At 35.8% G+C, this 15,736-nt stretch overlaps 2 protein-coding genes across 6 annotated transcripts; both read right to left on the bottom strand.

Moving 5' to 3' along the window:
• Window positions 1–998: 998 nt before the first annotated feature.
• On the bottom strand, window positions 999–4,768 carry LOC7474529 (protein ACTIVITY OF BC1 COMPLEX KINASE 3, chloroplastic). 2 transcript variants are annotated; one of them, XM_024595659.2, is made up of 8 exons: window positions 4,343–4,768; window positions 4,004–4,231; window positions 3,539–3,874; window positions 2,718–3,273; window positions 2,404–2,590; window positions 1,956–2,322; window positions 1,238–1,385; window positions 999–1,148 (listed from the first exon to the last, which is right to left on the bottom strand). In XM_024595659.2, the coding sequence occupies exons 1-7, from the start codon at window positions 4,652–4,654 to the stop codon at window positions 1,257–1,259; spliced, it is 2,115 nt and encodes a 704-aa protein (XP_024451427.1). In that variant the 5' UTR covers window positions 4,655–4,768; the 3' UTR covers window positions 999–1,148; window positions 1,238–1,256. The 2 variants fall into 2 exon arrangements, with proteins under 2 accessions (XP_024451427.1, XP_002301879.1); XM_002301843.4 differs by having other exon boundaries at window positions 1,144–1,385; window positions 4,343–4,767.
• Window positions 4,769–6,156: 1,388 nt separating this feature from the next.
• On the bottom strand, window positions 6,157–14,212 carry LOC7474530 (peroxisomal nicotinamide adenine dinucleotide carrier-like). Of its 4 annotated transcripts, XM_052450808.1 has the most exons (12): window positions 13,951–14,212; window positions 13,649–13,756; window positions 13,475–13,549; window positions 10,224–10,354; window positions 9,936–9,990; window positions 9,328–9,480; window positions 8,537–8,605; window positions 8,343–8,450; window positions 8,172–8,240; window positions 7,783–7,837; window positions 7,395–7,493; window positions 6,309–6,507 (listed from the first exon to the last, which is right to left on the bottom strand). In XM_052450808.1, exons 1-11 carry the CDS (start codon window positions 14,038–14,040, stop codon window positions 7,396–7,398), a joined length of 1,011 nt encoding a protein of 336 aa, XP_052306768.1. In that variant the 5' UTR covers window positions 14,041–14,212; the 3' UTR covers window positions 6,309–6,507; window position 7,395. The 4 variants fall into 4 exon arrangements, with proteins under 4 accessions (XP_052306767.1, XP_052306768.1, XP_052306769.1 ...); XM_052450807.1 differs by lacking the exon at window positions 7,395–7,493 and having other exon boundaries at window positions 6,157–6,507; window positions 13,951–14,202; XM_052450809.1 differs by lacking the exons at window positions 6,309–6,507; window positions 7,395–7,493 and adding an exon at window positions 6,784–6,962 and having other exon boundaries at window positions 13,951–14,208.
• Window positions 14,213–15,736: the final 1,524 nt, after the last annotated feature.

A 15,736-nucleotide genomic window follows, 5' to 3' on the forward strand; every position in this document is an offset into this window, starting at 1 on the left:
TCACGTCAGAGTCTATTTTCTACGATAATCGAAGAACAGCCATCTCTTACTGTGACTGTAGCCCTTCTACATCTCTTGTAAAATGGTGCAAGGTCTACCAACAGGCAACAGGTCCAATGGTTCGTAGCCAATATTCAGCTAGACTCCACAGCAGAGTCCAATGCATTCTAATGGTGTTGAGTGTAGTTCTGGTTTCCGGAATAATTATTTTGAGCTTTGAAGAGGATCTTTTTCACGAAGCTGATGTCTTTCAATTACGTTGCTAAAGTTAGTACGGAGTCATGCTCATTGCAGAATATACCACGGGGAACTTCAACAACCCAATGAGAATGGATAGTCGCCTGTTATATTGAAGTAGAGAGGTGAAATTAAAAACAAAAGAAGTTGGATTTACGCTTTTTGCAGGACGTTCCGCCAAGAAACTTCAACAGCTCGATGAGAATGAAATTTGTTTGCATATAATATAGTTTTTGCAGCTCGAAAGAATCGGCAAGAGCTGATGGATTCATTCATGCTCATTTGGGTTTAAAAGCCAAAATGTAACTCAGCTCTCACACAACACAATTTTTTAAAACCAGACATGACACTAATATTTATTTCTTAATTAACCATGAGATACATTTAAAAATAAAATCATTCTTCTATATTTATAGTAGCTCTGACACCAATAAAAAGCACAACATTAACTAGGAAATGAACTTTAAAAATAATGATTCCTAGTAAGAGATTAAATCCGTAGAACATTAGAGTGAAGATTAACACCTACTTGGTTTAATTCCAACAAAGATGCATTTGCATTTTATGTTTTATGTTTTTGCAATTACCCAGTGATTTAGTTAAATCATTTAACAAAATATTTGTTTATAGGTCGTCACATGAATTAACAGAGCGGTAATGATATCTCAAAACACATGAATTAACGAAGAGTGGTAAAAGATAAATCAAAACACCGTTGGGCTTGTAGTTTAATGGTGCTCCTCCATCCATGTACCCCAAAATTTGTTTGTTGAATGCAAATGGTCCATTTCTATTGCTGTATTAATGTATTATCAGTCACTTGCATGAATATCCAAGGGCCCTCTTTGAGGAGTTTACAAGTGGTGACGAATACAGGCTTTTCTCCTTTTGCATACTCATTTCAAATGATCCTAAAATATATTTTTTCATCAAAGAATGGTCGAAATGTATCAATCAATATTTTCCATTCCAAGCATATAATTACATGCATATAGCTTACCCCAATTGTTAGAAACAATTTATGAAATGGAAGTAGAAACTGTGGTCGGAGCTCGAAGAACTTGTTGTAATAATCGTGCTGCAAGCCGTTGTGTGATGCCACCTATAACACGCTCCCCGAGGCTGCGTGCCTCAGGCTGTTGAAGCACCTGCGCATGCACACTTCCCTATTTAGTTTTCATCTCAAGAATGAATGGCTCTTACTCCACAAAGTTTTCATTTCTATTAATCAATGGAACAGTCAACTCAGCTCAACAATCCTTAATCTAGCACCAGTTTGTATTGGTCAGATGAATCAATCACTCCGTTTATACGTTGTCTAGAATCATATTCTCGACACAAATGTATAGCACCAAAAAGGTTGGGTTTGTCCTCGGGTGAGAGTCCAAGAGGTGAAAAGAGTTAAGAAGTAGCCTTACCAATTTGTGTGAAAAAGGGAGTGGGTTAGGAGCCATTAACAAATAAAACAACTAGAAGAGCTCTAAATATAATTAATTTTTGAATGACTAATTGAAAATTTACAGTTACATATGATGTGATTTAAGATGTGCTGGAGGAAAACTGCTTTTGCAAAAACTGGTGCAAAAGACCTCCAGTTACTTTGATACCAGCCTTAACAAATATCTTGATCAGATTCTTATACTTCCTAAGCTAGCTAGGTTATGCACCTCCATACAAATGTAAGACAATCTTAAGTATGACAAAACAACTGTATTTACCTGTAATATAGGTTGCAAAAGGGCCGGATCAAAATCTTGAGAGGATCGCAGAAGCCCCCATATCCTGAAAACCTGGTCCCGAAGCGCCATCATGCTATCAATTTCAGAATCACTCACTGTAAGAGGTCCAGCTACATTGGCATTAAAGATTAAAGCCCTCACAACATTTGGGATAGAATTGTACGTATCAACTACTGTACCGATCACTACAGCTTCAGTGACACGGACAGCCTCCTTAATAACTAAAATTTGGAGCTGTTCGCCATCTGGGCCCAATAATAGCTTCAAAACAGGTTGTAAGGCATCATTTGCAGAGAAGTCCCTATCTTTACTTCCCTGGACAAGTAGGTTTTCAAGTCTATTCCACCTAAATTGAGCAAAAACTTAGGTTCTTGCTATGAGCAGATTCAAATGGAAGTGTAGAATTTAATATTAGCAGAGTACATACCTAAACCTACCATCCTTAAAGAGCAACTCAATAAGAGCATCTCTAAGGTATGGATTTGGATCAGTGAGAAGCCTTTTAGCAAAATATGGATACGAAGCAGCCAGAACCTTGAAATTAGGATCAGCATAAAGGGCTAGGCCTTCAAGTACAGTGAGTGACCTCAATATCAAAGCATAATAAGCTGGAACTGCAGGTTAATTGACAAGCCAGACAATCAGATTACACAAGCACTGCATTCACTGGCTATTTTGTGACCAATTAAATAATTATGTTGTATTTATCTACGGAAATGTTAAAAAATAAACATAACTTACCATTAAACGGATACTGATAAAAAACAGCACCCAGACCATTCACTAGAGTTTTGAAGTTTAGTTCGCTCACAGTGTAATTGAGTGCGTCATCAAAGAAGTTACGCAGTGCTGGAACAATTGGAGACACATCTACATCCCGTGACAAGAAATCTAGAGCATAGTAATCACGGGCCATGGCTTCGTAATCCCTATTAACCATGTGAACCACATGACCAATTATCGCAAATCTTGCTTCTTCTGGGGTCTCACTCATCATTCCAAAATCAAGAAAAGCAAGCTTTCCCTCGGGTGTTGCCAGGAGATTGCCAGGGTGAGGATCTGCATGAAAGTATCCATACTCAAGTAGCTGTCTGAGGCTGCATTGTATACCTGTGTTGACTAGATCGAGAACCTTTAAACCTTGTCTCTCAATAGCATCTTGTTCATTTAATTTGACTCCATCAACCCAATCCATTGTCAACACCTTGCCACTTGTATAATCCCAGAAGATATCTGGAACAAGGATGTCTTCCCTGTCAGCATACAATTTCTTAAACCTCCTTGCATTCTGCCCCTCCTGCAGGATCCTGTTGAAATTAAAATTCAAACCCGAAAGAAAGTCGCAGAGGAAGCTAGGAAAGAAATAGAGTTTTGAAATAAGAAAGGTCATGGAAAATATAAGTGGTGGGCCCAAGTAGTATGCCAGAAAGAAAGAAACCAGAGGGACTGGGATTCTTGTGTTTCCAGCAAGTATAAGGGCATTATAACTTCCAGAGGCATGCATTCCTGAAGTTGTGATGCAATGCAGTGCTAGTACTAGTAAGGATGATGAAAGAAACAACCTGCACATAATTGAGCTCTTGATAAACTCTGCGTGCGAATTCGTCAATGAGAGCAACAACATCACTGGTAATAATGTCTACATATTTGTTGATGAAAAAGCCGAGTCCTCTAATGAGGTAAAAGTCAAGTCCAATAGCTTCTTCGATACCAGGGCGTTGCACCTTGACAGCAACAGTCTGTCCAGAATAAGTAAGTTGAGCTTTGTAAACTTGGCCTAAACTGGCAGCTGCAATTGGAGAAGGAGAAATGGATGAAAAAATCGAGTCGAGTGGGAGACCCAATTCTCTCTCAATGCACGAAAATGCTTCAGCGTCTGGGAATGTAGGCAAAGCATCCTGTTCATTCAGTTCAAAATTGATATTAATGATTGATTGATTGTATATGTTTTTGACTGGTATAGTAACTTGCGAGATGCAAGGCAGTACCCCCATTTATTATTTATATTATGAGAAATAAGAGGATACCTGAAGCTCAGCGAGCTCCTCTAAATACTCAGGGGGGCATATGTCGGGCCTGGTAGACAACCCCTGCCCTAATTTAACAAAAGTAGGGCCCAACCGGGTGAAAATTCTCCGGAGTTCGGCTGCTCGTATACCCTTCTTCTGATCGAACACGCCATTCCTTTTGTCCAGCAATAGTTTCAACCCAAATGAACCCAATCCTGTCAATATCTCAAGAGTTCTTCGCAACACCTTTTTTTTCAATCGAATCTCAGATCAATATTCATCATAAATACACATGTTTAATTGTTTATCTATTTATAACAGAAAAAAACCAAAAATTAACTGAATAATCTTGCTTGCCTTGATTGGCCTAGAGCCGTATTGAACGGCCAGAACCTCGGGGCTATAGACGGACGCGTTGACGGCACGGGCCATGGCTCTTGCCTCCGCCTGCAGGTCTTCCGTTCGATCACCTCCCACTATTAAATTTGCATCTCGCACTGCAGGACGAATCACTCGAGCTGGAGCTGGTGGTGGTCTCGCTTCCACTACAGCTGCTCGAGCTTCCCTTGCTCTTCTTGTCTTTGGCCTTGAGGCTGAAGTTGGACGGGGACCCAAGGCAAGGGATGAGGAGCAGAAGCACTGGCTGCCGGCTGCAACAAAGCTCATCATCGCTTTGGCGCTTTATGCCTATCCTACTCAGTTCTACTTTTCTTAACTGCCTATGCACTTCAATTTCTCAGTTTCCGTTTTTATTAATTTGACCAAACATTACTAACTCTTTGATTTTTATTTTTATTTTTATTTTTATTTTTTTTCTAATTCTAGGTGTATATTATAATATTGGTTTGTTTTTCTGGTCGCAAATTGTTGCGTCCTCGTGTCACCCTCGTAAATCACAACAGCCTTCCTAATCTATTCTATCTATCTAACTATATATTTTATAGAAAAAACAGTAGTATTTTATTAAAAATGTTAAAAAAAAAAACCTCATCTATTTTTATGCCACGATGAATTTTGTTTTTAGACTTTTAAGTGCAAAATTAGGTATAATTATAAGAGGTGTGGGTTTTTTTTATGCAAAACTCCACTATTTATTCTTTTATATATTATTATGAATGGATTGTGTAAATTTTTTTATTTTTTTAATTTGGTTTTTAAATTTTTTTTTCCCCAACAATTTAGTCTTAATTAAAAACCAATTAATTTTAATTTCTTATGAAATGGTAGAATTAAAAAAAATGGACCAAAATAAAAAAAAAGGGTCAAATATTGGTGGCGTGCTATACGTTTCGCAAAAGATACACTTTGATCATTTAACTTTAAAAATCACACAAATTATATAATTTTAGTATTTCAATACTTTTCCAATTCAATTTTGGTACAAAAATTTATTTTTATTATTTTTTAGTTATTAGTTGAAAGAAGAGAGAGAGAGGTGACTGGATTCCGACAGTAGAAAGAGAAAAGTATCGTTGACACCGATTTAGGCCATTAAAACAGATAATATTTGTGTCAAATGATTCTATTTGATGAAGGAAATTCATATTAAATGTTTTTTAGGTTTAAAGTTCATGAAAAAACAATTGTGAACTTAGATTGATTTTTTATTTTGGTTTGATTGTTTTTTACAATGATTTTTTGAGGCCATAAATGAATTTATCACAGTCTCTACGATATTTTATAGATGTTTTTTTTTTATCAAAATAGGTTGAAAAACTAAAAAACAGGTTTTGAAATAAAAAAAAACTTAAGCTCTGATTTTCTAGCTATTATAATGACCAGAATTTGAGAAAATCAGACGATGCATTATTTGAAATTTTACAATCATCCACCTTAGTTGCACACAAAAAACAGATAACAACCTAATCGCGTTTCGCGTTGGCCCAGATCAAACAGGCTGACCTAGCTTGCTAGACTTAGCAGCACTTTGACCTTTTTTTTCTATTTTTTCTAAAAAAATTTAAATTAATTATTTTTTTATAGTTTTTTCTCAAAAAAAATTTATATTTATATTTAAATTAGGTTTTCTTTTCTCTTTCATTTTATTTGAAGAGCCTCTTTTAAAAGACTATTTTTTTAGTTATGTATTTAAACTTGAAGAGTTTTTTTGATTCATTTATATATAAAAAAAAATTATCTTTTGTATGGATAATTTTTTAAAAAAAAAAAAATTACAGAATTCCATTACTACAGAAGCAAAATGTTAACTTTTGAGTTTTCAACTCATAATGTCCCAGGGAGTGATTGGTCCAGGCATGAGGTGCTGTCTTTAACCATCATATATTCATGATAAGGTTATGTGATTGCCTTTTCATGAGCTATAAACAAACATCAACTATTAGAAATTATCAGATGTTTCTTGCTCTTATCAGCCAGTACCATGTAGGCCTTAACAAGCTCCTCTTTGATCATGAAAAGAACAGAAGCTGCAAACACACTCTGAACTATCTTTGTGCTCATCCCCTTGTAAAAACCAGTCAATCCTTCATAACGGATCATTTTGACTATCGCATCAAGAGTTCCTGCATGTGTACCAGTAAAGAAGACAAAAACCAGTATTATAGCAGTGAGATGACAAACAAAACTGTAAATCTCCTAGAATTCAATTCTGAAATCACATAATTTGTTTTTCAACTATTGTATAAAATCTGAGCAAACTGTCATTTCTACCCCTGAAAGAGTTCGGGGAAATTCTTAAAGGATTTTTATTATGTTTGGGGTTATAAGATTTTAGGGACGTGATCTAGATGTGTGAAAAGCTTCTAGTTAACATCCTGGAGTAATTCCTGAACTTTTACCAGTGTGGAGCTAGTGAGATTTTGCCCTTTCCCCTTTAATTCCTCTGCAAATCAGATCCACAGCTAGAAGCATCTTGCACATCTACAAATGTCAATCCCTGGAGTCCATATGTCTGATTGCCCCAATACAAATTTTGTCGTGCATCACTAATAAATCTTCTATTCTCCTAAAGAGCAAACTGTGAATTAACCATGTCACTAGAGAGAAGCAAATCTAGTTGTTAGTTGTACCAGAACTGATTGGACAATCCAAAACTAACTAGTTAAATACATGTAAAAGTTATTATTTGCCTCAAACATTTATTTTTATCATAATTACTAGTTATCTTTCTCCAAATAGGATTAATTTGAGTTATTTCTAGCAGAGTCTTTAAATTGTCTAGTTTTATGAGATATTTTAAAGAGAATTTAAACTCGGATCAGATTTTTCTAGAAGGTCAAGAAGCCCCTCCTCTACCAATTCCACTGGTCATCTTCCTGTTAATCAAGCACAACTTTCTTCTTGGAGAAAGCCACTTCCACTCTACTATAAATACCACCTTTTATTTCACTTCACAAAATTTGAGCTCACTGAGTATCGCATATCCTTCTCATTCAACTCCAAGGCATACCTTATCTAAAATCTTTGAAATGCTGCCTCTTTTGCAAGTCTTGCCACTTCATCAGTATGCATGCTAGCATGATAAAAAGTGTTCGTTCACACAAACTTACTGGAAAAAAGAAAAAATGTGAAAGTTTGGCGCAGCCAAAGACTGTAAGGAAAAGGTCCACGCAACTTGTTTTAACCTTCAAGGTTTCAACCTCGTGTTTATAGGGCAATCAATGTGTTGTAATGATTAATTCATAGAACAAATGCACATCAAACTGATTTTAGAAAAATACACTATTGTTATTATAAAAGAAACAAATGCAACAGTCCGGAGGATAGAGATGATAGTGATGAACTCTAGAAGTAAAATAGTTTATTCCCATTATGCCTTTGTGTGTCTGAAAGCAAACCTGAGTATCTTAAGAGGTTATTTCCACCAATCTCCTGTTTTGCTTGAAGCCTCGACTGCAAAGAGAACAGAAAGAGGAAAAGACTTCAAGTATAATTATACAGAACTTTGTGCATAATCACATGCATGTGAGCTTCTGTGTCCATGTTGTGCTAACATTATGAGAAAAGAACTTAGTGTGCTAAATCAGTTGCGAGAAAACAATCTGTAGCTTCTTGTTGTGAAATCTAAAGCAGAAAAAGTTGCAAGGACGAGATCTTGAATCCATTTTATTTGAAAAGACCAACGCGGCAAGCAATCATCCAATATTACAAACAAGTCAATTAATAAGAGAACAGTTAATTCCATAGGGATGATCACCAATATTACAAAAGCCAGTGGAGAATTTACCTTTACAACCAATAGGGGATATGTTGAGACAGTTGCTCCCAATTTTGCCAAAGCTCCTAATAAAAAGACCTTTCCAAATGACAAGCGGATGTTCACTATATATGTGCCAAGGTTAAATATTTCACAAATGACTGACATAACCAAACTAGATTGTCTGAAGTAGTTCTATACCTCCAGAGCAGTCACATTTTTGTACCCCTGCTTGTTAGCAGAACGTTTAGCCCTTAGATGCTTCGATGAACTCTCATAAATCATGAACTGGATTGATGGATTGCACACCTGGAATTCATAAAATAGGACCAAATGAGGAGTGGAGATTAACTTTAAAAGTGCACCTGATAATGCAAAAACAAATCGAGGCTAACCATAATGAGGGTAGGGATGATGCCTTTCCAAAATCCAGTGATTCCTGCTTCACTATAAACTTCACGTGCCTTGAACACACGTAACAGAAACCAGAATCGGTGTCAATAAAAAAATAAACCTAAAAGACTCCAGTGAATGCTCAAGTGATAATCCCAGTGGTAATGATCTTATTATCATTGATAACCACAACTATAGTGTTATCTTTTCTAGAATGACAACCTATAGCCAATTAAAATAAATAAATTTTCTCCCTTATTAAGATAACTATGATGCATTTGTTGCATGCAAACAATCACAATGGTCAAGGGTGGCAGAATAGGAAAAATTACAAACCCCACATGAATGGACTTGGTTTTGCACCATAACCATTCATGTCATAATTATGTAAACACAATTTTGAGACAAAACAACGCCAACATTTTGCAGGTTATCCAACAAATTCAAAAGTGGCAAATGATTAAAGTATTTAATTACAGGTCTTAGATTGGCACATTAGTAATCTGCGCTCATGTAATATAATATCAATTTTACCTCTTCCTATCTTTCATCAAGCCAACCATGATCCTAGAATAAGATCAAGTTTTAAATAGTTGATGATTGTGACCAAAGAAAAGTTAAAAAGACAGAAAGTAAGTAGATGAGTGGATGATTTACGAGTCTTAGACAAGGTTATATGTGATGCTTCATAAAACAAAGGATGTGAAGAAGCACTTGCAAACATCAAGCATATGTTGTGATAAATATTAAACATAAAGATAGATTAAGAAATGAAAGGTGAGTGGAAACCTACCGCTTGTAAAGTTCCATATGGATGAGGTTTTATGGAATCAAGTTCAGCTAACTTCTCTTGCAAAGTTGAATCTATTGAGCTTCTTTCTGAAGCTTCCCTCAATAAAGCTTGTTTCTTTCCCTCAATAATTTTTCTTTCTGCTTGAGTTTGTGTCTAAAACCAAATACTTTTGTCAGAAAAATCTTCGATGGACATAATTAATGAATATATAGTTAAAGGTTATATCAGGAAATTCCCAGGATAGTTTACAAAACATTTAAAAGTTATAAACTCATGTTCATCTTTGTCTCATATGTTATGATTGCAACTATTGTTATTTAAAAAAAGGTGTGCAAAAGATATACCATCCCATGTATACAATGCCTGAAAACATACAACTTGAGCTAAGCAAGCTATATGTATGTTTCAAAAACTGACAGGGCTCAATCACCCAGTCCTCCTACATATCTTGCATATCACCTGTTTCCTTACTATGTGCATGTGCGAGTGTCTTTGTGCTCGAGAAAGTGGAAAAGTCTTATTTTGATGACTAATATTAAAGATGATATCCAAAGTGTGGGCAAAAAATAATAAAAAAATGGCATGTATGTACATATATATAAAGGCACCTGCATACGTGTTACAAGAACCCATATCGGGTTCGTCAGCAATACATTCAGGGACCTGCAAGATAAAAATAAATGTGTGGTAATGATGTTAATCATGAGTAAACATCTTCATCATAAGTGAGATGCAGGCATCACTGATCTCTTTGTTGCTAAAGAAGCCAGTTCAAAGAAAACAAATGTCTATTTATTCTCAATTGTTCCAACTCTGGGCATGATCTTCCTAACTCCTCAGGAAACGTGTTATTATGAAAATTTTAATTAAATGGATTAGTATTGTATAGTATTCACCCAGCAATGGCAGCCACAACAAGCCAAGAAAACATGCCAACAGTACCATCTCCCAGTCCCCTGGCTTTGCGTACAGCTGCAATGGACTCGGCCTTGTTTTTGAAGACTTGATAAAAGTAGTAGTAAATGCCCTGTCAACATGGAAAGAAGGATATTAGATCAGAACCGGCAACGTGAAAGGGAAAAAAATGATTAATCAATACTCTTTACTTGTGCTTATTGGGCATTTATTAATAAGAGTTGATGGTGCTGACACAAATGCCTGAGTATCTGCACCAATTCCGACCAATTGGCCTTTGTAATGTGATATTTAAAGTTATGACTGTGATTGTTGGGAGGTTGAAATTAATGATGCCAAAATTGATTAGTGAAGTTCAGCGTAGTTTTGTGCCAGGGAGACATGTCACAAATAATATAATTGTTACCCAAGGAGATAATTCACTCAATGCGCAGTATGAAAGGGCTGAGAGGGAAGAAGGGAGTGATGGTCATTAAAGTTGATCTTGAGAAGGCTTATGATAGGCTTAGTTGGAGTTTTATTAGAGAGACACTAATTGATGTTGGATTGCCGAATGAGATGATTGGTATTATTATGAAATGTATAGAATCAGCTTCCCTTAGTGTGATGTGCAATGGTAGTGCTACTCAAAAGTTTTTTCCAAGCCGTGGTATAAGGCAAGGAGATCCCTCATTGCCTTATATCTTTGTTCTATGCTTGGAAAAACTATCTCAGTTTATTAGCAGGGAGGTGGAGGATGGATTATGGAAACCTTCCACGGTTAGCAGGAATAGGTTGGGAATATCCCACTTGTGTTTTGTTGATGATATGATGTTGTTTGCGGAAGTAAATACAAAACAAATGGACATAATTTTAAAGTGTCTAAATGTTTTCTGTGAAGTATCAGGGCAAAGAATCAATGTGGCAAAGACCAAAATACTCTTTTCGAAGAATGTTTCAACCTCTTTGGCAAATTCTATTAGCAGGAACAATGGTTTCAAAGTTTCCAAGGATTTGGGCAAATACCTTGGGGTTCCATTGTTGCATCAGAGAGTGACTAAGCAAACTTACAGTTATTTGCTTGAAAGTTTGCAGAAGAAGTTAGCAGGGTGGAAGTTCAACAATCTCTCACTGGCAGACAGAATCACATTATGCAAATCTATTTTTTCTACAATGCCTCTCTATCCTATGCAAGCTGCCATGCTTCCGAAGCATACTTATAATAAGATAGAAAAAATCTGTAGGAGGTTTATTTGGGGCCATAAGAAGGGTAGGGATAAGATACATCTTGTCAATTGGGAAACGTTGTGCAAATCTAAAGAAGAGGGTGGGTTAGGTATTAGAAGCATGGAAACGATGAATAGGGCATTTATAATGAAGTTAGCATGGGGTGTGTTACAGGAGAATAGTTTGTGGGTGAAATTTTTAAAAGCTAAAATATAAAGTCTATTGTTGAGACAAATAATAGGAAAGCTATGAATAAAGATTCTGTGTTGTGGAAAGCAATTTGTCAGGTGTGGCCTCAAGTATCCCAAAGCTTGAGTTGAACTTTAAGGAATTGTAGGAAGGTATTGTTTTGGAAGGATGATTGGTTAGAGGGCTATGATCCTCTAATTAATTTATCTAATAGTGAAGTTCCAGTGGACATTGTTGGTTGCACAGTGGCTTATCTAATAATGAAGTTCTAGTGAACATTGTTAGTTGCACAGTGGCTGCTGGTATGGTTGGAAATAGAAAGCAATGGAAGTGGGAAATTTTTACACATTTACTCCTATGCAAGTAGTGATGGTCATTGATGAGTAAATACCTCCTGATCAGAATATGGAAGTTGATTCAGTGGTTTGGAAACACTCCACTAATAGGAATGAATTTCACAATTAAATCAGCTTATGCTTTGTAGGAGGCGGGAGACGGAGTTATGATGGATCGGGATTCGGGATCCTTTATGGCGGATTATCTGAAAGTGTTTCTTTGGTTTGTGGCTCATTACGTTGTAATGACCAATGAAGTGAGGTGGAGAAGAAGAATTGCGTCAAATCCATGTTGCAGTCATTGTTTAACAAAAGTAGAGACCTTGCTTCATGCTTTGCGTGATTGTCCTAAAGCACGTAAGGTTTGGTAATCTCTTGTCAAGGTTGAGGAGAGAGGGTATTTTTACAATCAGAATTGGTATGCTTGGTTGATTTCTAATCTTGCTTCGAGAAACAGAGGTTCTCATGATGCGGATTGGCTTTTAAAGTTTGGCAATGCACTGTGGTTTATTTGAAAGGATAGAGTTTTTGGTGTGAAGCAGGTTAATTGGTACGGTACTGTTTTGGCTATAAGAAGAATGGTGGTGGATGTTAAAATGGTTCAAACACACAGAAATGGGGAGAATACCGCTAACAGAGAGTTGAGGCAGATTGGCTGGATTTATCGCACAGAAGATTGGGTCAAGCTTAATATGGATGGTTGCAGTAAAGGTAAAGGGGTGGCAGGTGCAGGAGGAGCCATTCGAGATGGTATGGGGACCTGGTTGATGGGTTTTGCTAGGAATAATGGGGTTTGCTCTTCGGTAACTGCTGAATTGTGGGCGGTTTATATTGGGTTAGAGCTGGCATGGACAAAGAGTTTAAAAAGGTTATATTGGAGTCAGATTCTGTTGTTGTGATTAATCTTATAATCAAGAATAATGCTACTATGGATAGGAACTATAATTTTATCATGCAGATTAGGAGGTTGTTGGATAGAGATTGGGAGGTACAAACTACACATGTTTACAGGGAAGCAAACTCTGCAGCTGATTGGTTGGCTAATTATGGGTTAACCAGGGATACTTTAGATAGGAACTTCGATGTTTTAGAAGAGCCACCTTCAGAGCTCTATTCCATCTTGTATTATGACCTGATTGAGTTTTTTTTTTTTCATTTAATTTAGTTTACCCCGAATATCACCCAAAAAAAAAACTGTTTCTATTGCCGCTGGTTTTCATTGCCTTTTCAAATTTGTAAATCTTCCTTGTCCGTGATGAGGAAGCTGTTCTAGCATTCAGTTTGCTCATAGATGCAGAAGAAAGAATGAGGCTTTTATTGTATTCAATTGATGCTGTTATATGAAATTCCTAAACTATCTAACTATGTGTGTGTGGAACAAGTAAAAAAAATAAATGGAACAAATGGCACGAGTTAAGCATATACTAGTAGTAACCATGAAAAAAAAAAGAAGCTAGCATTAGACAATTTGGGTATAGCATTGAAATGAAAGAAATGTGGACCTGAGAAGCGGCAGTTCCAAGCAAAGAAGGCCTGAGGCCGCTGTATAGTCCACCCCAACCTTCGCTTCTAACGACCTGGATAATTAATGGATTTAATTAATTTTGTTTAGAAGAAAAAAAAGTCACAATGATAAATTAAGGAACCAGAAGAAGAAATCTAACCTAACATCTGACCTGGAGGATTTGAAGAAGAGTGCCTGTGGTTGTGCCAGAGTGTTTGGAAGGGGTTTGAGGTTGCTTCTTCTTCTTGTCTATTCTCTCTGTTTGCTGGCGCGTATTCACCTAACGTCACGGCAATAATTTATTTAATTTAGTTAGGTTTTTTCTTTATTTGAAATTTAATTTATTTACTTAAAAAAAAACAAGGAAAGAGAACTTGAGGAAGTTATAAAGAGAGGAGATGAGCTGCCGGTGATAAGACCAGTAAGAGCAGGGAGGAGGGGTGTGTGAGTGTGAGCGGCAGTGGAGTAAAGTACTGTTTGGAGGGGATAAGTGATGATTTGAGCAACAATACCGCCTCCTGCTCCTGCTAACCCGTTCGCTACTGCGTTAGAATTGGACGACATCGCTCTCTCTTCTTCTTCTTCTTCTTCCCTTCTACTCCCTTCTTCTCTGCTCCACTTCTTCCTACCGAACTGTCAATTATCTCTAGTCTATCTATACACACGCCCCATGTTAATAATTATGAACACCAGAATTAATTGGAGTTAATTTCATTTTATTTGCTGAGATGTATATTACAAGAAAAACTAATATCCCTCGATTTACCGAGACAGAAATCACTAAACATTAAAACTGCTAAAAAAACTGACAAGTGGAATAAGATTGTTTTTTTATGAGATATATTTGCTATTAAACAAATAATCGAGGACAAAATGATTTGTTCAGTTTTTTTCTTACTATAGTATATATATTAATTTACCCTTTAAGACATGGAATTTAAAGTCTTTAAAAAAAAAAAAAAACAGTCAAGTTACAAGAAGAAAAATATACATGTATTAAAGGGTCTTTTTTAATAAAAACAGTAAAAAAATAAAACTACCATTGGATTTCAAAAAAAAATAAGGTTACATGTAAGGGTGTTTAATGTTTTTATTTTTTTCAAATGGTTTTGTTGTAAATCTCAATTGGGATCAGGGGTAATTGGGTATTTATATATATAATTATTATTATTTATATTCAAAAATGGTTGGTATGTGTTAGGCATGTGCCAACAAGTGGGCGTTGCCCGTGCTCTTTAGATGGTGCATGTGGCTCCTAAACAGCACCAAACATTGCTTTTTGAGGTGGTGTTCGATGTGTCTCACCACCCTTATCATGTTGGTGAGGCGGGTGTGCCAGACAGCACGCGGAGGAGCTCCACCAGGGGCATTTCCCTAGAAAACCTTACTGGTCATTGAAAAAAAAAGTTTGTATATTTGTTTGTTAAATCAAATTAGGTCCTTATTCTTTTTATTACAATGTATTTGGTCTTGAATCACTTATTGAGTTAATTTGTCTTCGCACTTGATTTTTATATAAGATTTGATCTTTATTCTTTTAATTGCATTGTATTTTCTCTTAAATCATTTATTAAGTTTTTAAAAAAAAAACTAAAAAAAATGATAAAAATTAATTGAAAGAATGAAGACCAAAACTAGATAAAAATAAAATTAAATTAAATGTTGAGGGGATGAAATTGAAAAAAAAAGACAAATCAAGAAAATGATAAGACTATAGCAATAAAAATAATGAGGACAAAAAATGGATTAAAAACTAGATGCAAAAAAATACCAAGGGATGAAATTGAAAAAAAATAATAAAAAATATAAAATACATAAATAGAGCAAACAAAAGTAGAGGGGTCAAGTTGGATAAGAAAAATCAAATTCAATAAAATGACTAAAAAAGAAATAAAAAAAGCTAAACTTCAAAAAACATCGAAAGCCAAATAAATAGTAATAAAAAAAGGAAGCTAAAATCAATAAAACTACAAATTGGATGACAAAAGTGTTTTTTTGAAAGGTTAAATACGGATTTCAAAGGCATGAGAGAAAAAAGAGAGAAGAAAAAAAAAACCTCACCATAACCTAACCGAACCTCCTATGTGAGCACGCACCACATTGCTGAAAATAGGACGACTTGCTACTCTCAATACCACTGCGAAAGCAAGATTTTGGAAATTGAAAAGGCCCTCAAGCGCCACATTAATAGTGCGGGGGCTTGTCACGCGGTTGCACGGGTCAATAATTTTTTTAATAATATTTAATAACTGAAAATTAC

The sequence above is a fragment of the Populus trichocarpa genome, chromosome 2, assembly GCF_000002775.5.
Source record: "Populus trichocarpa isolate Nisqually-1 chromosome 2, P.trichocarpa_v4.1, whole genome shotgun sequence".
In the NCBI taxonomy this organism is placed as follows: Eukaryota; Viridiplantae; Streptophyta; class Magnoliopsida; order Malpighiales; family Salicaceae; genus Populus; species Populus trichocarpa.